At 40.8% G+C, this 22,184-nt stretch overlaps 1 protein-coding gene across 1 annotated transcript in view; it reads right to left on the minus strand.

Moving 5' to 3' along the window:
• Nucleotides 1-22,184, minus strand: part of adgrl3.1 (adhesion G protein-coupled receptor L3.1) — a 352,576-nt gene that overhangs the window by 66,724 nt on the left and 263,668 nt on the right. The window contains exon 15 of the mRNA XM_041259581.1: nucleotides 7,635-7,844. Coding sequence (XP_041115515.1) covers nucleotides 7,635-7,844 — 210 coding nt within the window. The remainder of the gene's footprint in view (nucleotides 1-7,634; nucleotides 7,845-22,184) is intronic.

Here is a 22,184-nt window from a genome sequence, read left to right on the forward strand (position 1 = left end):
GACATTCTGGAATGAACTATTAGGAAACTGGCCTTATTGGCCTTATTGCAAAGGGTCTGGTTGGGGTCGATGTTGTTTCTTATTTCTATTTATCGCTGCCTATTTATTCTGTACTTTACTTATTCTATCATGTATTTATTCCTGTAACCAGAGCATTCATATTTTAGCTGTTTAAAAGTGAATTGACACAGCATTTATTGCACGGTGTGAAGGGGGTATTGATTAGGTTTTAGATGTTTATTACCAGGTGGCATTTTTAAGCGATGTGGAGCAGTGCGACAGCGGCCCCGGGGAACGAGAACTTGAAAACCTGAAGTAAAAACTACTAGTGGAGATGAGGAAAGAAATGAGAGAGTGAGGTACACAGTTAATGCAGGAAATCTGAGACGGGTTGCCAAGGTCGGAACCTTTGTTGAATCAACCTTATGGGTAAACTCAACATACCCCCCATACCCCCCCCCCCCCCCCCCCCCCCCCCCCCCCCCCCCCCCCCCCCACCACTCCCTCGGGGAGCCCCAGGCCAGTCCGAGGCCCTGTAGGGACATCCTATCGGGGGGGAAGGATAGGACTTATAATGCTGGCAACCGATTTGTTATGTTTGCCATGAAACTGGTCATGTCTTTTGAGTGTCCTCAGGAATTGATGAACCAGCCGACTTCAAAGCTCCTCCATTGACAAGGTAGGGCAAGTAGTCGGGACACAAGACTGCTGAGATCCCCCTCATGGCCCAGAAGGCTTTAGTAGGAGACTGCCCAGTCCTGGAGATAGAAGTGGAAGGAAAATTAATTGCCTGCAAGTTGGACATGGGTTCTCCAGTTACCCTGCTTTAGTCAGACACTTGTGAGAAAATGGTTAGAACCCCGATCTTTGGAGTCCTCTACATTGGACACTTGATACTGGATGTGAAGGTAAAGGAGTGGAAGCGACAGCATGGGAGAAGTACAGGCGTGGAAAAGTGCAGAGCAGTTAAAGAAACTCGGAGCAGCTGATTCAAATTCAGTGCCATTCTGAGACATGGGCGAGGGGAGGAGCCAACAGCACAGCAGAACAACACAGCTATAAACGAGTCAGTCTTCCCAGCGACAGCGAGTGGAAGCGACAGCGTGGGAGAAGTACAGGCGTGGAAAAGTGCAGAGCAGTTTAGAAGCAGTTTGAAAGCAGGTTGACGGCTGCAGAAGAAACTAAACTTCAAAAAAAAAAAACTATCAACATGGTCTTCAAGCCAGTAATCTGTGACACCTGCATGATGTGGGAAATCCGAGAAAACCCAGCAGAGCTAAACCAAGTGTGCGTAAAGTGCCGCGCCATCCAGGACTTGCATAAACTAGTAAGTATGCTAGAAATGAAGCTGGAAGAAAGGAGACAGCAATAGGATCTTGAGGAGCTGGCACACCCACAATTCATGGAAGTCTGCACCACCCCTAACAGACGGAAAGCCACCAGGGAGATAGAAGGTCAGAACAGATGACATTATGTACTTTTTGTGGGTTGATCAGTGGCAAAAACTTCTAATTAAATCTATTTTCACTCCATGTTGTAACACAATAAAATGTGGAAAAGTCCAAGGGGGTGGAAGGAGCCCGTGCGCCCACAGCTCAAGAGGGGGGAGACGGTGTGTCCACAGCCCAGGTACCCACCAGTAGAGGGAGAATTTTTTGCCGCCAGAAGGGGAGGAGCCCCTGCCGTCTTCGCCAGGAGCAGAGCAGCAAGAGCTGCCTCTGTCTCCACCCCCGTTACAGGGAGAGAAGCAGGGGCTGCCTCTGTCTCCACCCCCGCTAGAGGGAGAGAAGCAGGAGCTGCCTCTCCCTTCAGCATTGGAGGGACCAGGGCAGGATGCTGTCGGACCTCAGCAGCCCCTGCACTGGTTGCTGAGGGGAGCACGGGGGAAAAAACGCCTGGCCGCAGTGGCTGCAAAGAGGTCCAACCCCCGCACCACAGCTAGGCCTGGCCTCCTCCTGCCATCGCCTTCCGAGGGCCTGGGGTCACTACGGGGGGGGGGGGGGGTTATACGTAACAGGACGAGCAGCCCTGTTCAGTATTTATTTTAGAACAGGGTTTCCCCCTCCGCTGTATTTTGTGTTTGTATTATGATTTGGTTGTTGTAAATATTACTGGATAGCTGTTCAGTTTTGTTTTTGCAGTGTGGAGGGGAACCCTATCCACGTTAATTAAAACTCGTGCAGAAGGTGGCCATCTCCCGAATTAAGTGATTCATTTGTTGCTAATTGGGAGATGGTCACCTGTATAAATACCGGCAGCTCTCTGCACTTCGGGGTGGCTGTATGGAGGAGAGCGAGAGACAGCAGGAAACGAGATGGAAAAAACGTACAGGATCAGTGAAGGTGATTGCCCAGCCTGACCTGTATCGTATTTCTAGTATTTTGTGTTCGTGATTATTTTTGATTCAAATTTTATTTTTGTGTTTTGTGAGCAAGTGTTTATTTTTTTTAATTTCTAATATGACATATATTTATTATTTAATAACAGGTGTTAAGTTTAATTCCCAGTTTACAAGAGACGTGGCAAACTCTGAGTTGTCATTTTAAATTTGTAATCGTCGCGGATATTTATATTAAGTTTTCTTCGTACAAATAATACAGCGAAAGAGAAAATATAATTTGTACGTGTTGACATATTGTATCAGAAACCATTGTGCATTTGTCTTGCGATTTATTTGATGTGCAATTATATACTGTGGTCAAGCTATCAGACAGTTTTCAAATGCCAGTCAAGCTATCAGACACTTAACTTGTATAGGTAGTTTCCCTGTTTCAAGCAGTGACATTCTTCACTCCGAGATTTAGAACTGCACTGGAATAAAACAAGCGATGAAATACACATTCACACATTTTCAAAAAGAATGAAAAATGTAATAAGTATGAAAGAAATCTCATTAATAGCTTATTATAACAGTCAAAGGACGATTCCATGTTGTTTAAATTATTGAGAACAGACATTTTTGCTGCTTACTATTAAAATGTATATGACCAAAAACGTGTGTGTGTGTATCAGCGTACCAATATATGTATTCTCACACGGAGTTTCACATAATAATTTGCAAGTAAAAGGTATAACCTTTGATATGACGTGGGGACTTTCATTGTAGAAGTGAGGATGAGAGATTTGCACAAGGTACTACATTAAATTGGAGAGCTATCTGAATTACTAGTGTTTGGTGCTGTGCGAGTACAATCACCATGTCAACTAGGATTACAGATGTTCATATAAATAATTTAACTGCACTAAGTTTAGGACGGTATATATACGAAGTCAATCGTTTTGTGCGTTTCTCAAATTATGTATACACCTTAAAAACGCCATTCTCCACTAAAAATATATACGTTTTCAATATTAACAGTCCCACGTAGTCTTCATTAAAACGTCAAAAACGTTATTTTCTTTCCCAATAAATTTATTAAAAAGATTCAGTCTCCGAGGAATTTACCATTAAAATAATATAACTTTATTAAAGTGAGCCCACATAAACACTTACCTTATTAAACACGTATTTGCTGGACAGTACATGACACGTCCACAAACGACATTTTTGAAGGGAAATACACATTTGGCAAGTAGTGATTTTAACTATGCACAGACATAAATTATACCGACAAAATAATGCTTTTAAAATATTTGTTTAAAAAAAAAACAAAAAAAACGAGCAATTTCCTGAAGATAAAATGTATTTATAATACAAATTAAATGTAAGTATACATTATGATAAATTTTTAAAAATAAATAAAATGTTGTCTGCAGTACATTTCGACAAATAAGATGACAACATATTTAAACAAAAATTACTGTCTGCAATGCAGTACCTGTTTTCGTTTCTCAAAAAAAAAAAAATACAAATGGTGTTCTGTCATTTTGGATGAATCTCCTCCAGAGACCCTTGCCTTTAAGGTCTAAGATTTGCGATGTGCAGAAACGCTCAAAAAAACAAACGCTAACTTATTTCCTGTGACACTGGTACTTTCATTTTTATAATAGAATATAATATATAATATTACTCATCCCTTAACTAAAATAGTACCTAGTAGGTTGTTTGGTAAGATGTTATAAACCTTAATTAAAGTTTTGAAAAACCTAATGGATTTTAGAATTTAATGATAATCACCTACTGGGAATTAACCCTATAGAACTTGACCCCCAGATACAGATCTGTGCACGCAGATACAGTATGATCCCTCTGATGTTCTCTGATGTATACAAAATTATATTATATGTATGCCAACATGAGTGGTATCAAACAATGTAGATTTATGTAGATTAAAAACTCACTGTGGTGTAAATAGGGCTAAATTTGGCAGGGATAAGGTTAAATAAGAACATAAGAACATAAGAATTGCCCCCTATGGTTCTCTATGGAGAGAGATGGGGGCCCCTTGGGAGTAGACGCGCTAGCTCATCCCTGGCCACAGGGGCTCTTGCATGCATTCCCTCCACTACCACTATTACCCCTGACACTAGAGGTTTGTCTGCTATGGGTCCCACTCTAGAGGTCAAGCCCTATCGAAGCAAAGTCTAGCGCACTGGGTGACAGATGCCATACACTTGGCCATGCCGGGGGACATTACGGCCCATTCTACCAGGGGCCAAACGACTTTGTGGGCTCTCTTTTATTGCAACTTTTTGGATCAGCTTTGCAATGCTGCTACATGGACAGGTAGTCAGACATTTGCATGTTTTTAATGCCTTGATGTTGCAAACTGACCAAGGCCCGCTCTGGGTTCTACGGTGTTGCAGGCGGCATGCCCTTAGCCGTCATGAAGGCTTTGAGGCTATCGTCGTGAGGCTGTACTTTTGGTAATCTGGAGCCGGTAATGGTTGTTATTCCACTTGAAAGGGAACATTAGGTTATTACCATACCCTTCGAGGTTGTGTCCCCATCTGACCTCCGATTCATGAAAGAAAATGGCAATATGCTACTGTGAGGATGACACTTAAGCAGGAGGTGGGAGGGACTTCCTCCTCACAGCAGGGCCTTGATAGGGCAGCTTTTTTATATATGCTCAGTGATTGACAGTCAGATAGGCTCTTCCCATTCGGTAATGGTTGTCATTCTTTTCAGGAAACCAGGGTTATGGTAATAACCTAATGTTTCTTCCCATTGAAATTGCCTAAGACACGTGGTGCTGGAAAGCATTCTCTTATTGGATTAAGCGCAGTATTTTTTTTAGTACAGGTAGACAGCGCTACCGACCCTGTAATGCACATGTGCAAGAGAGCGAGGATTAAGAACAGTGAGAGAGAGAGCACGGAATAGTGAGAGAGCATGAAAGAAAGTGAGAGATACAGAGTGAGCTAGATGCAATTGGAATTCTGAACTTGACAATTTTAATTATCGCAGTTACACCAATTAGGAAATATTAATATATTTGGAGGAAGCCTTAGTAATTAGGGAGGTAGGAGGGTTTGGGTTAGGTTTAGGAGGTATTATTATTCAAATTGTCTGCTTTTTTAACTTTGAGTTAGAGCGCTGATTCTCCACTTGCGCTCCCGCCTCTCCTGCCACAGACCTCACCAGCCACCACTGATATGTAATTCTGTATATGCATATGTAATTGTGGGGCGTGTCTGAATGAAACCGCTAAAATTGGGAAGGCATAGCTGCCGGTAATTGCGGGCCTCGTATTTGCTTGATTATTTTAAGAGCTCTGAAAAGCAGGCGTTAATATGCTGCAGTCAGACAGTAGGCTATATAAAAGGCAAGGTGATGTGGGAGACTTGTCTGTAACAAGAAGGAGATATTGTTTTCAAGGACAAAGAAACATTTAATAACAATTTGCAAAGAACACATTTTTTAACCCTTCTGATCAAAGAACTGTGGGGGAGATTAAGAAAAGATGGAACGATATTCCGAGACGCACAAAAGAAAAAGTCTCATATACAATGAGGGCTCATCCTTCAACATTAATTTAGTAATGCCTACAGAATGTATTTTTGTAATATGGCATGCTGAGATTTAACAATAATGGTTCAGGCAGTATTGTTAAATTAGGACAGAGGGACAGATGACACAGTTAGTTTGTAGCTAGAGCAAGTACAGTTTTTCGACCATATATACCATACAGATATGCTGTAAAATCACAGATAGAGCAAGAAATACAGACACACATAAAAAAATAGGAGAGCTGTAACTGCATAAGACTTATATAAGTTGTAGTTAAACTGAAGACTGTTCACATGAAGCTGTATGGAGTTATTGTTGCTGAACATATTCTGTATAACAATGGAAGGATTATTATCTACCCATTTGACTGCCATGGATGTAAGTAAATAAAACGTTTTGTTTCTGATGTTTGAAAAGTCTATATGCCTGGAATCATTCTATATGAAATAAGTTTAACTAATATGCGAAGCGCAGTAATGGGATGATGCGTCATAATGTATAAGCAACCTACCACAAACTCAGAAGTGGTAGATTTGTTTTCTAAGAAGCCGCCGCACATTCCATATTTTAGTCATTTGTCCTGGTGATGGATTTCGAGTTTGTAACACATCTTCATGTGTTACAAGTACTGCTTGAACCAAAATTTCAAATTCCATACTGGTAAATTTCAGTTTTCACTTCTGAGCATCCTCATCACCATGGCTAGTACCAGGCTGAGGTCTTGGTGTGCCATTCATTTTCTTTTGGAATGTGTAGCCTACACACGCAGGGTTGACCCAAACCCAGTATTTATTGTGAGAGGTGTGTTACTCTCCACTACTAATTGTGGTGAGGGGTATTTAAATTGGTTAATTGAGGAATCAAACCTGCTTTACCTAATTAGTCTTATAAAATACGTTGTTATTTTGAGGCTGAGTGCGGCCGTACTGAACACGCGCATTACGTGGCTTTTTGCAGTCAGTTTTTCCATGTTATAAATTTGGGCTTCAGTTTAAATGTGCCATGTGGCTAGACAGACAAAGACAAATATTATTTATTCTCTGCACTCATTTAAATGTTTTTGAACATTTTAATTTACAACTCATATACATAATGTAGAAGCATTCTAATCCAAACCACCTACATGTATGTGTATGTAAATCATCACAATCATTTAAATTGAGAGTGAACAAAATAAACAAAATAGGACTTATATACATGCCTCTATTGTGGCAAATGCTCATTCTCTTTAAATGTAGTATCACAAAGGCAATTGTGGGTGAGCATTTTATGCAGTCAGACGATGAGCTGTTATTAGATACATTTTGTGCTTTACAGTCTAAAGTGTGTGTCTGTGTTTGTGCCATGGGTAATCTTCTTTCCTTAATTCGATCAACTCATCTATTGTAAGACCCTTGGCAGAAGAAAAGCATCAACAGACATTTCAATTATTCAAGCAACTTGTAATTAGCCATTCAGACTGTCAATAAGTACTACTCAAGTGAAGCTGCACTAATTATTGTATGGCTAAGTTGAAGCAAAAGCTGAAAACTGCATCCCTTATGGGCCACAGTGGAACGTGATGAAAAACAATATTCTGTCTCCATAAAGTTATGTATTTTTTGCTGTCTTTTGTCTTCCGAGTCTCAATGGGTTTACACAATTTGCGGCATCCATCCTATTATCTTCAACAATGACACAGTGCAATAAGTCTCCAGAGACATAGTTTGATAAACATTCCCATTAAGTGTTGAACTCTTACCGGTTGATCAGCACGATTTATTCCAATGAGGAAGAGCAGCTCAGCCACAAAAAGGCTGATACAGAGGTTCTTATGAATGGTGTTGCGATCACTCTGGAGGCCCCGAAAGAAGCAGAAAGTGAAGATACATATCAAGAGGCAGACCAGCGAGAGCAGGATTCCCACCCAAGTAATAACATCCAGTAGTAGGTCATGGACAGGATCAGCATTCTGCAAAATATAGTGAGGAAATGATAACTCATGGGCACAATCCATACTGTAATTATCAACTCAATTGATGACTCCACAATAACTTCTATAAATTAACACCTAATCACGGACCTAGAGCACAATGGATCAAGAAGTAATGAAAAAGGTCAGGAATAAAACTGCCAATATTGTGCAAGAATCTGTATTGTTGCAAAGGATTTTAACAACTAGAATTATAAAATGTTATTATACATTTCACAACACCTCACAGAAAACAAATTTAAAAATGAAATACAGATCACAAAACTGTATGTAAAACTAATTAAAAAATAAGACAATTGTTTTGGTTAACACACACAAGGGGGGATTTTCAAAAGTTCATAATTGATAACTCCAGTGTTAATGAACAAATTGGTATGTAGCATTGATTTGGGCATTTTAAAGCGGTCATTATGCATATCTCGTTATTAAATGATTGTGCTCATGTGATTTCCGAAATTATGTTGATTTACGAAATAATGTTACTATTTTGATGAGCAGTGCTTCTTGCCACTATTTCTTTTGTTTGCGTCATAATTTATCAGGAGTTAATTTGCACTTGGAAAAGGAGGGTTTTAAATTAATAAAAAGTATATAACTCACCTTGAAACAGTTCTTTGGTATTAATAAATAAAACTGAATAAACAAACTACAGTATGGCTTTGCTGGGAGTGGCAGCAGGACCTTGAATTGCCTACAAAAAGAGACTGTGCAGTACCTCTGTATATGAAGCTGTTGGCTTGGCAGCATTGTCCTTCTATGTCTCTGGATCATTTCAAAGGGTCACGGGTGACTTGGTAAAGATGGTTAACAATTTTATCAGTATCTCACTTAATCAGAAGCAGCTACAAAATTTTACAAGGGAGTTTTATGACATTTCTGGATTTCCCAGAGTAATGGGAGCCATCGATTGCACACAGATCCCAGCAGCGACATGCGTATGTGATCAGGAAGGGTTTCAGCATTCACTAAACGTGAAGGTGATTTGTGATGCATCCCATAACATCTGGAACGTATGTGAAAATTTCCCTGGCTCCTGTCATGACTCTACATTTTGACATAATCCGCTGTGTTTTCATTTCAGAGACCCAAGGGGGCATCTTAGTAGGTCAGTATTGTAAGACTACCTAGATAATTCAATATTTGTAGTTATGAAAATATTTTAGCCTTTTCTATACTTGTAGTTATGAATGAAATGTATTCACTTTTTGTAACCATTTGTAACCTTATGGAAATGAAATATGGTTATTTGCACCCAGTGTAATTGCACCCAGAAATTATCAATGCAGCTGTAGCCAATCTGAACTCTGGAAATGTCCATTATATGACAACTGACCTGTACTGTCGATTTTATTTGAATTATACAAATAAAAACCTAAGAGTAAACAATGAAATCTTGGTACAGAAAATATATATATTTATAGCCTACAATCGTACATACTAAAATATATGCAAAAATAGATGTCAACATAAGAAAATAACCAAAAAAAGACTGCAAAATGCACTTTAAAGAGTATATATATAATAAGTGGCAATATAGCCCCCCGAACGAGGGTAAATTACTTTTTTTTTTTTTTTTTAATCTATGCAGTCCAATTGTTACCCACACACCAGATAATCGTAAATCAGCATTTTATGTGTGAAGTGTTCTAAATAAATATACATTCTGAATGAAAAAAGTACAATTTTAAATTAAGTTTACAAATTATACACAAAATAGATATTCCCATTATTTTTTATTTCCATTTGGCTGCTGCTTGCTGGTGGGAGAGCCGTCTTCCTGTACGCTAGTAGTTCCATAACAGCGAATTATGCTTCCATTACGCTTTTGAAAATCACTTGCTACTAAATCCGTCGTTACTATACCACAAGTTGTATAGGATAACACTGATGTTTGAAAATCACCCCCCCCCCCCCCCCCCAGAAGATCTAGCTGGTCTGGTAAATATATGACTCTTGTGCATTTAATTACCAATCATATGAGGTACCTTTGATTATTCTTAGGTAATCTTTTTGTTTCTAATGTGATTAACTTTCTACCCATATTTAAGTAGGAAATGTGAAGGCACCTCTTAAAACCATAACTCATGCCTGATCACCAGTTCAGACTTACTGTATACTCTATATCTTCGGACAAGGGTTAGAACATAAGAAAGTTTACAAACGAGAGAAGGCCATTCGGCCCATCTTGATCGTTTGGTTGTTAGTAGCTTATTGATCCCAAAATCTCATCAAGCAGCTTGAAGATCCCAGGGTATCAGCATCAATAACATTACTGGGGAGTTGATTCCAAACCCTCACGATTCTCTGTGTAAAAAAGTGCCTCCTATTTTCTGTTCTGAATGCCCCTTTGTCTAATCTCCATTTGTGACCCCTGGTCCTAGTTTATTTTTTCCAGTTGAGAAGGTCCATTGGGTCGACATTGTCAATACCTTTTAGAATTTTGAATGCTTGAATTAGGTCGCCGCGTAGTCCTCTTTGTTCAAGACTGAACAGATTCAATTCTTTTAGCCTGTCTGCATATGACATGCCTTTTAAACCCAGGATAATTCTGGTCACTCTTCTTTGTACTTTTTCTAGAGCAGCAATATCCTTTTTGTAGCGAGGTGACCAGAACTGAACACAATATTCACGATGAGGTCTTACTAATGCATTGTACACTTTTAACATTACTTCCCTTGATTTAAATTCAACACTTTTCACAATGTATCCGAGCATCTTGTTGGCCTTTTTGTATAGCTTCCCTACATTGTTAAGATGAAGACATTTCTGAGTCAACATATACTCCTAGGTCATTTTCATAGATTCCTTCTTCAATTTCATTATCTCCCATATGATATTTATAATGCACATTTTTATTTACACTTTCCTCTGTTAAATGTCATTTGCCATGTGTCTACCCAGTATCTTGTCTAGATCATTTTGAATGACCTTTGCTGCTGCAACAGTTTGCCGCTCCTATTTTTGTGTCGTCTGCGAATTTAACAAGTTTGCTTACTATACCACAATCTAAATCATTAATGTAGATTAGGAATAGCAGAGGACCTAATACTGATCCCTGTGGTACTCCACTGGTTACCTCGCTCCATTTTGAGGGTTCTCCTCTAATCAGTATTTTCTGTTTTCTACATGTTAACCACTCCCTAATCCATGTACATGCATTTCATTGAATCCCTACTGAGTTCAGTTTGAGAATTAATCTTTTATGCAGGACTTTGTCAAAAGCTTTCTGGAAATCTAAATAAACCATGTCATATGCTTTGCAATTATCCATTATCGATGTTGCATCCTCAAAAAAATCAAGCAAGTTAATTAGACACGATCTCTCTTTCCTAAAACCATGTTTACTGTCTCCCAGTTACCATATAGGTAATTTTCTATTCTGGATCTTATTATAGTTTCCATTAATTTGCATATAATAGAAGTCAGGCTTATTGGTCTGTAGTTACCTGGTTCAGTTTTGTTTCCCTTTTTGTGGATCGGTATTACGTTTGCAATTCTCCAGTCTGTTGGTACAACCCCTGTGTCAAGAGACTGTTGCATGATCTTGGTTAGCGGTTTGTAAATAACTTCTTTCATTTCTTTGAGTACTATTGGGAGGATCTCATCCAGCCCAGGGGATTTGTTTATTTTAAGAGCTCCTAGTCTCTTTAACACTTCTGCCTCAGTTATGCTAAAGTTATTTAAAACTGGATAGGAACTGGATGACATGTGGGGCATGTTGTCCGTATCCTCCTTTGTAAAAACTTGTGAAAAGTAATCATTTAATATATTTGCTATTTTTCTTTCTTCGTCTATGATTTTGCCATTTTGTATCTCTTCGACATTTAACCTCCTCTTTGCATGTTCTCTTGCGGTTGTAATATTGGAAAAACAGTTTGGAATTGGTTTTAGCCCCCTTAGCAATGTTCATTTCTATCTCTCTCTCTGGGCCTTTCTAACTTCCTTTTTGACTTGCGTTTGCAGTTTTGTGTACTCTTTCTGTGTACTTTGTTTTTGGTGCCTTTTAAATGCTCTGTAAAGTGCCTTTTTCCGCTGAATATTTTTTTTAATTGATCTATTAAACCAATTTTGGCAATTTTGTTTTAGATTTAGATTTGTCTACTTTTGGGATGTAATTGTTTTGCACCTCTAGTACTACATTTTTTAAGAAAACAGCCATCCTTTTTCTGTGGATGTTTTCTCTATTTTACTCTAATCTACTTCTGTTAGTCTCTGTTTCATATCTTCATAGTTTGCCTTTCTAAAATTGTAAACCTTAGCTTTATTCACTACTTTTTGAGTTTTAAAAATCACTTAAAATGAGACCATGTTGTGGTCTGAGTTTGCCAGTGGTTCTCTAACCTCTTTTTTTAGTTATTCTGTCTGTTATTTGAAAAGACTAAATCAAGGATTGCCTCCCCTTTAGTCGGTGCCTTGACAAATTGCATTACGAAGCAGTCATTTGTCATTTCCACCATTTCAATTTCGTCTGTTGTGCTCCCCACCGGGTTTTCCCATTTTATATGGGGGAAGCTGAAATTAGTATGGCTTCTCCTTTGCTAAACGCATGTCTAATGTGATTGTATAACAGATTATTTTGCTCGCCGTCTGAATCTGGCAGTCTATAGCATGCTCCTAGCATTCATGCCTGTGACAGAAATATAATGAGTTATGGTGATAAATCTCCCACCCAACCTGTGAGGCCACTAAAGAATGGGAGGAGAAGTATCTGGAAGGGCTGGCCTGACAGTTCATTTCTGGGACTGGGAAGTCGGTCAGCCTGGAAAGAAGAGAGACTCTGTTGTAAGACCGTATTGACCTGAAAGGTAAACGAGGGGCAGCTGAAAGTAATAAGGCAGCTGCAACCGTTTACCTAGATGTCATGCGGGAGTACATATAGGGGCCAGGGTAACGCTGATCTTTTCCTTCGTTTGGGTTAACGCTAGGAGAGAGAAGGACTGAGAATGGAGCTCTCAGAGAATAAAAAGAGAGAAGTGTTATATGTGTTGTGTTATTTTTGTCTGTCTGTAATTGTCTGTCTTTGTCGCAATACTAGACAGTTAAAGCACACCTCCGGAGCTGTTGCCACGAAAGCACTATCTGGAGCACCACTGCACAGAGCACCTGCATGTTTGCATTCACCCAGGACTGGTGACCGTGCCTTTGCTTTTCTGTTCAGGACTGTACCGTGTTATTCACCCTCCCCACGCTTTACACATTGTTGTGTACTGCTGGGGAATTATTATTTGATGGTCACCAGTCCTGGAAACGGCACAATAAACACTTATTCACTAAATTACCATCGTCTGTTCATCACTCCTGCACTGCATCACAACTACACCTGTTCCCCTTACCAGCCACTTTGCCACAATGCCTTTTAAATTTTTATCTGTTATTCTGACCCATATTGATGCAGCTTTGTTTTCTTTGTCCAGATTTAACACCTGGGCTTCAAGATTGTTTCTTATGTATAGCGCTACCCCTCCTCCTCTTCTGTCCTGCCTGTCTTTCCTATACAGTGTATACCCACAAATATTATATTCGTCCCCCTCACTCTCAGACAACCAAGTTTCTGTAACACCTATCACATCATAGTTACTTGTTAGTGCAGTAGCTGCAAGTTCTAACATTTAGTTTCTGATACTTCTAGCATTTACATAAATACATTTACTGGCTGACTTACATGAGTTGTTGCCCTTGTTTTGATGTGGTCTCCTTTCTGTGTTTTTGTTGATTCACCCCCCCCCCCCCCCCCCCCTTTCCTTTATAGTTTAAATGCTTCTGAACCTGCTTGAGGATCTTTTCTCCAAAGAACCCTCTGTTCTTATTCTTTTGGATTTTTGATATCACTGACCATTCAATTCTGATTGGATGTCTTGAGAATCTTTTTGGACTGTCGGTTAATGTCTTGTCATGGTTTAAATCTTTCAAATAGGTTTCAATATGTTAGAATTGATGAAGATTCCTCTGCTTTATTAGAAGTTAAATGTGGCAGCCCACAAGGTTCTGTTCTTGGGCCAAATTTGTTCTCCCTTTACATGCTGCCTTTGAGTGATATTATCCGTAGACATGAGGTCAATTTTAAACAATTAAACATATAAACTCTAAAAAGTGGTAAAACCTTTAATAATATGCTAGATGTATAACCGGCCACGTGACAAATGTCAAAATAATTTTATCATCAGTAGTCCACGTATCAGACTGCTCTAGTGCCACAGTAAGGACGGATAATATAAAAAGGAAGGGGTTTGGCAGTTGCATCCAAGTAGCTTTCTAATTGGTGCAACAGAAAGATTGACACTTGGGCGGGTTTTATTCTCAGCCGATCTGGCGCTTCATTGGTGCACTGTGTGTTCATGCCTGTAGTAGGCGTGGTATAGTATCAATTCCACGGAGGGGTAATAACATTAATGACAAGCATTTTGTTTTGTTAGTTTTGTTAGTTTTTAGTTTGTTTTATATTTAAAATGGCATCTCTACAAAGGAAGTCAAGCATTTTTTCTATATTTAAAATCGCACCTCTAAACAAAGGAAGCCACATTTGCAAGTATTCTGAGGTCCCGGATGAGAAAACCATGGTATGTAAATAATTATGCCAAACAAAATTGCCGTACCATAAAAACACAAGTTCAATGCTTCACAGTTTGAAATGAAAATATTCTGAATTATTGTGGCTGGAGCTACTGATGGCAATAAAAAGCAAACATCCATAACAACATTTGCTATATATTTATCTGAACAGGGCGTGATCATGTTATCCCCAATGCATGTGAATCGTGAATGCTGTAGTTTTGAAATTGATGTAAGATTATCCCAATACTGTGCCGACCCTAAAACAGTAACAGCGAGGCTGGAATAACTTAAAGAAAATTGTGCTGCAGCTGTTCATACAAAACTTTCAAAACTTTTGGACCAAACGGCCGTTTATATTTAGTATAGTTTTTATTTGTATGTTGGAACTGCTGCATTAAAGTAAGGACCTCTGAGACACAGTACAGACAAACAGTAGGCCAGGCATCTCTTTTTACAATTTAATGTAAAGTTGTGTGGATGTGTGAATTTGAATACTTTACAATTTTTAGTAATACTTGGTCATATATAATTAACTGCACAAGAAGGCAAACATTATATTAATTACTTATATATCACTTGATTGTGTGTTAGTTTAGCAATCTTACAATTCCAAAATATTGTGCTATTTTATCCCTGGTTTTCCAGAAGTGAAAGTATTTCCAACTTTTTTTTCAATTGTAAGCACAACTCGCTTTCACTTTCCTGTAGCCATTTTGCATTAGCGCTGTATAGTGGGTGATGTTTGTCTCTTTTTATTTATGTATTTATTTATTTATTTATTTAAAACCATATACCTTTTGGGCAAAGTTACTTTAACAAAAATTAATAAATCAATAAAATAAAAATACAAAAAAACTTAATAGGTTGTTAAATGAACCTGTAAGAAACACACAATTCTAAAAACATTATGCTGTCCGAAAATGTGTTCAATATGTATATAGTATATAATTATTAAAATACTGAATGTAACATAAAGAGTGTGTGCATGTAGATATGGTTTAAACGCTGACATTGCAAAGCATTTAAACATTCATGAAAATTTACGAAAAGCACATCCTTAGTACCTTACTCGGTTTGGTGCAGAAATTCTGTACTGTGTAGCCTGCACATGAGAGCAAAAAACACAAAAAACAAAAAACATGTTAACTATAGGAGGAAAAAAGGGAACTTTTACAAACAAAGTGGGTATCCAGATCTCTGAAACCGCACAAGGTGACGTTATGGGGATGACGGCTTGAAGGTTTTTTTTAAGTACCTCGCGGCAGATTTGTGCCCCGGCTGTGGGGTATATGGGCACAAGTTGGCCCTATGCCCAAAGCAATATGCAGAGGGAGAACTAATGCCCAAGTGGTGGGAGGAGCCCATGTGTCCAGAGCCCAGATGGGGGGACCGCAGGAATCCAAAGCCTATCCAAATCCAAAGGGACTGTTTTTTCCACCTCTACCAGCAGAGGAATGCCTGCTGTTTCCTCCTCCACCAGCAGAGGAAGAATGCCTGCTGTTTCCCCCTCCACCAGCAGAGGAAGAATGCCTGCTGTTTCCATCTCCACCAGTAGGGGAAGAATGCCTGCTGGTTTCACTCCCAGAGCAAGAGGGAGAGCTGCCCCAGTCCCCTGTAAGTGAGGGAGATCCACCCCAGTCTCCTGCAAGTGAGGGAGAGCCGCCCCAGTCCCCTGCAAGTGAGAGAGAGCTGAACCAGTCCCCTGTAACAAGGGTATACTACACGCCACTCCCACATCCGTCGCCAGGAGGCTACGCACTGCTTCCACCTCCACCGCCCGGAGCAGAGCTGCCTCTGCCTCCACCACCTCCATCACCAGGAGCAGAGCAGCAGGAGTTGCCTCTGCCTCTACCACCTCCACTGGCAGGAGCAGAGCAGCAGGAGCAGCCTCTGCCTCCACCACCTCCACCAGCAGAGGGTGAATGCCTGCTAGGTCCCCGTCCACAAGCAGAGGGTGAATGCCTGCTGGGTCCCCGTCCACCAGCAGAGGGTGAATGCCTGCTGGGTCCCTTTCCACCAGCAGAGGGTGAATGCCTGCTGGGTCCCTTTCCACCAGTAGAGGATGAATGCCTATATATATATATCACTTCCCCCACCATCACGAGGAGAGGAGCTGGAGCAAGGATTAGATGCTGGCGGTCTTCAGCAGCCCTTGCATAGGCTCCTGAGGGAAGCACAGGGAAGAACCACCCGGCCCCAGTGGCTGAGAAGAGGGCCAAAACTCACACCCCAGCTTGTCCTGACTCCCTTTTCATGTCTTCACCCAAGGATGCCTGCCTCGCTTGGCCCAAGGATACCTGCCGCTCCACATAACCTGGGGTTGCCTGCCGCTCCGTATTGCCTGGGGTCACCGTCAGCTCTGCTTGGCCGCAGGGATCAGTGTGGCCGGAGCCCCACCAGAGGGAGCTGCAGGCTATGAAGAAGGGGGGAAAGGTCAGGAGACCACCTTCCTCAGCAGACAGCATTGCCCCTGGCAGTTTTTCTGCTGCCAGGGGTGCAACAGGACAGAGCAGCTTTTCCGGAGTGGGCCACCATGCTGTCATAGGGCAGGGGAGTTGACAGCATTTTCAGCCATAGGCCCAGTGAAGCCTCCCTTCCCGGCCCAAGACTTTGACCTGGACTGCAGGATTTTCAAGGGGGGAGGTGGCCTTTGAGGCCAGGCGTGCTTTGCACAAGGGGGGGTATATGTGGCAAAGTTCCTGCCCCTGGGCTATTTATTTGTTTTGTATGTTACATGTAGTATGTTAATGTTGGTGTATAGTCATTGGTACAGGATATAAATGGGTTATGAACACAAGTGATTTAAAATGTATATTTGTATTTAGGCTCATGGATTGCACAGCACTTCACATACAAGCAAAATGTAATATGTGAGCACAGGGAATTGCACTAAGTAAATTCACGTGCAGCTGTACCAAGACTCCAACTGAATTGATTAGCAATCGAGTCTCGGTACAGCTGCACAAAAGCAGCATGTTTTCACTCACTCAGGGTTGTGTGTTCGGTGAGTGGAGAACGGGTGTGGAGAGGAGAAGTAAAAAGTAAAAACGTAAAGTAAATCTTAATTCAGCTCACCGTGTTTGTCTGTGTAGTCAGTTTTGTTTGTCTCTTTATTTTGGCGAAAGTGCCATGTCCTGTGTTTTGTTGTCTTTACAACCTTTTATTGTCTGTTTCATTATTAAATGTTGAGTGCAACAATCGCTCAGCTTGTTGGTTCCTGGTTCTGGGCTGACGTCACCCACTATAGCCGTCTTCGTGACAGCCACACATACTGCTTAGCATTCAGGCCAAAAAGTTCCACTTTAGTCTCATCAGACCACAAGACATTCTGCCACATAACTGCAGTATCTTCTAGGTGACATTTTGCGAGCCAGAGCTTCTTCCTTGCCACTCTCCCTTAAAAGCCCCTTTTGTGGAAAGCCATGGAGATTGTTGATACATGAATATCACCGTCCATCGCAGCTACTGACTTCTGTAACTCATTCGCAGTCATTTGGCCTCACAGTAGCTTCCCTAAGAAGTGCCCTTCTTGTCTGGCAACTAAGTTTAGAGGGGCGGCCAGAGCTAGGCAGTGTGGTGGTTTCCTATTTTTCCCACTTCTGTATGACGGACTGTACTGAGCTCCGAGGGATGTTTAATGCCTTTGAAATGGTTTTGTACCCTTCCCCAGATTTGTGCTTCTCTATAATCACATCCCTGACTTAGAATGCTCTTTAGTCTTCATTTTGATTCTTTCTTTTGAAAGTCTCTACCATACTGTGGGACCATACAGAGAGAGCAGTAATTATCCTCACAGATTAACTTAAAGCAGGTGATCCACTAATTTCTTACACACGTAGAGTCCATCAACAAATTGTGTGACTTGTTGAGGTAATATATTGCATCTGAGCAAATTTAGGCTTGCAATTACAAAGGGTATGAATACTTTTTTAATCTGCTAATTTCCGTTTTTCATTTTTAGTAAATTGTTGAAAGCTTTTGGAATTCTTCAGCAAAACACGGAACTTGTAAACAGTCCCTTGAAAGGAGAACTGTAGATATTTCACCATAGTGGTCTGACTGACCGCAAGAGCTGTTTTATTGTCAGTATCTTGAACTTCCTCTGCCTCAAGAACAGATTGAGCTGTCTGAGGTTGAGAATGGGCCGTAGGCCACCGTACCTTTTTGGCACCAAGAAATACATAGAATAAAACCCAGACTCCACCAACTGAATAGTCCCCTTTTGTAACAGGGTCCTCACCTCTTGGGACACCACCAGGGCATCCTGAGGGCTGGAGATAGAAGTCTTAACTACTCCTGAAAAGGGGAGACGGCCCTGTGTGAACTGGAGTGAGTAGCCGAGCTGTAATGTAGCCGCCGGTGAGTTCGCCGTTGCTCTTTGTACAAAAGGTGGTTGGCGTAGTCTGGGGCTGCTGAGCCCTAGGGCGCCAAGGCGCCAATTGCCTCCTGGTTTCAGAAGCCTTCCTGGGCAGCAGGCGAGCCAGCTCTTTGGTGGATTCATGTGCATTTTGGGAGCTCAGCAAAAGGTCGTCCACCGCTGGACCGAAGGTATGGCCCGGCGTGACCGGGGCATCCAAAAGAGAGGCCTTGTCCCCATCAGAGCCAAAGCTGTCGTCGAGCAAATATTAGTGCTGCGAGGCCTCTGCCAATAGACTGTCTATTGTATTTTAGCGTCGACTGGTAAGTCACCAGGATGCTTGTGTAGTTACCTTGCCAGGTAGCTAGAGGTTGTGCCGCATAGGCCTTTTTTAACATTGTCTCCATGACCTTGCACTGCTGTTTGGACAAGACACATCCTTGGAAGGGACCGCCAGGTGCGTGCCCTGTACCAGGGAGGCAATGGATGCTGCGACAGGAGGAAAATGGCCAAGCCCCAACCTTTCCGTGTCGTGTACTGTTCGTATGAAGTTGTATGGGGTTATTGTTATTGAACATATTGCTGTACAATGGAAGAATTTTCCACCTGTTTGACTGCCATGGGTGTAAGTAAATAAAACGTAAATAAAATCTTTTGAAGTTTACGGCTACAGTGGGTGACGTCAGACTAGAAACAGGAACCAGGAAATAAACAACAGAGAGCTGGAGTTTGGTGAAGCTGAGCGATTGTTACCACTCAGCATTTAATAATTAACAAGCAGAAAATAAAAGATTGCAAGACAAACAAAAAACAAGACACGGCACTTTAGCCAAAATAAAGAGAGGAAAGAAAATGGACTAACACTTAAACAAACAGTTGACTAACAGACAAAAAAACACGGTGAGTCAAAACAATTATATACTTTCATTTTTACTTTCTCCTCTCCACACCTGTTCTCCACTCACCGAACACACAACCCCCGGAGAGTGAAAACATGCAGCTGTACCGAGACTCGATTGCTAATCAATCATTCAATTGGAGTCGTGGTACAACTGCACGTGAATTAATAAAGTGCAATTCCCTGTGCTCGCATATTATTACATTTTACCTGCACGTGAAGTGCTGTGCAATCCTCGTGCCGAAATACAAATATACATTTTAAACACTCGTGTTACACAGACCCATTCATATCCCGTGTACCAATGACTATACACCAACATTAACACACAACACACAACATATAACATACACATGCAGGGTTGACCCAAACCCACTATTTACTGTGAGAGGTGTGTAATGTGCTAATTGCGGTCCAACCACTAACACCATAATTAGACAACATTTAACTCCTCACAAATATCAAGCATTAAAAGCATAGGCAGCGCATGAGTCTTTCGTTTTGGGAGGCTACTAGTATTCCACACTTTTCCCCCTGCATGATTTATTGAACCCAACGATGTACAGTAAGATACACACATTTTTATATATATATATATATATATATATATATATATATATATATATATATATATATATATATATATATATATACACAGTATATATACAGTACTGTGCAAAAGTTTTAGGCAGGTGTGAAAAAATGCTTTCAAAAATAGACATGTTACTAGTTTATATTTATCAATTAACAAAATGCAAAGTGAGTGAACAGAAGAAAAAGCTACATCAAATCAATATTTGGTGTGACCACCCTTTGCCTTCAAAACAGCATCAATTCTTCTAGGTACACTTGCACACAGTTTTTGAAGGAACTCGGCAGGTAGGTTGGCCCAAACATCTTGGAGAACTAACCACAGTTCTTCTGTGGATTTAGGCAGCCTCAGTTGCTTCTCTCTCTTCATGTAATCCCAGACAGACTCGATGATGTTGAGATCAGGGCTCTGTGGGGGCCATACCATCACTTCCAGGACTCCTTGTTCTTCTTTACGCGGAAGATAGTTCTTAATGACATTCGCTGTATGTTTGGGGTCGTTGTCATGCTGCAGAATAAATTTGGGGCCAATCAGATGCCTCCCTGATGGTATTGCATGATGGATAAGTATCTGCCTGTACTTCTCAGCATTGAGGAGACCATTAATTCTGACCAAATCCCCAACTCCATTTGCAGAAATGCAGCCCCAAACTTGCAAGGAACCTCCACCATGCTTCACTGTTGCCTGCAGACACTCATTCGTGTACCGCTCTCCAGCCCTTCGGCGAACAAACTGCCTTCTGCTACAGCCAAATATTTCAAATTTTGACTCATCAGTCCAGAGCACCTGCTGCCATTTTTCACCCCAGTTCCTGTGTTTTAGTGCATAGTTGAGTCGCTTGGCCTTGTTTCCACGTCAGAGGTATGGCTTTTTGGCCGCAAGTCTTCCATGAAGGCCACTTCTGACCAGACTTCTCCGGACAGTAGATGGGTGTACCAGGGTCCCACTGTTTTCTGCCAATTCTGAGCTGATGGCATTGCTGGACATCTTCCGATTGTGAAGGGAAGTAAGCATGATGTGTCTCTCATCTGCTGCAGTAAGTTTCCTTGGCCGACCACTGCGTCTATGGTCCTCAACGTTGCCCGTATCTTTGTGCTTCTTCAAAAGAGCTTGGACAGCACATCTGGAAACCCCTGTCTGCCTTGAAATTTCTGCCTGGGAGAGACCTTGCTGATGCAGTATAACTACCTTGTGTCTTGTTGCTGTGCTCAGTCTTGCCATGGTGTATGACTTTTGACAGTAAACTGTCTTCAGCAACCTCACCTTGTTAGCTGAGTTTGGCTGTTCCTCACCCAGTTTTATTCCTCCTTCACAGCTGTTTCTGTTTCAGTTAATGATTGTGTTTCAAGATACATATTGAATTGATGATCATTAGCACCTGTTTGCTATAATTGTTTAATCATACACCTGACTATATGCCTACAAAAGCCATGACTTTGTGCAAGTGTACCTAGATGAATTGATGCTGTTCTGAAGGCAAAGGGGGTCACACCAAATATGGATTTGATGTAGAATTTTCTTCTGTTCACTCACTTTGTATTTTGTTAATTGATAAATATAAACTATTAACATGTCTACTTTTGAAAGCATTCTTACTTTACAGCATTTTTTCACAACTGCCTAAAACTTTTGCACAGTACTGTATATACACACACACACACACACATATACATATATACACACACACACACACACACACACACACTACCGGTCAAAAGTTTTAGAACACCTCAATTTTTCCAATTTTTATTGAAATTTACGCAGTTTAATGTCTCAATGTACTCTGAAATTAAAACAAATAAACAATTGGAGATTAAAAAGAAATCATGGAATCGTTTTGTTTAACAAAATTTAATCTAAATTTTTGACTGAAAGTAGCCATCTTTTGCAGATATAACAGCCGAACACACTCGTGGCATT

This window comes from Polyodon spathula, chromosome 1 (assembly GCF_017654505.1).
Source record: "Polyodon spathula isolate WHYD16114869_AA chromosome 1, ASM1765450v1, whole genome shotgun sequence".
Taxonomy (NCBI): domain Eukaryota; kingdom Metazoa; phylum Chordata; class Actinopteri; order Acipenseriformes; family Polyodontidae; genus Polyodon; species Polyodon spathula.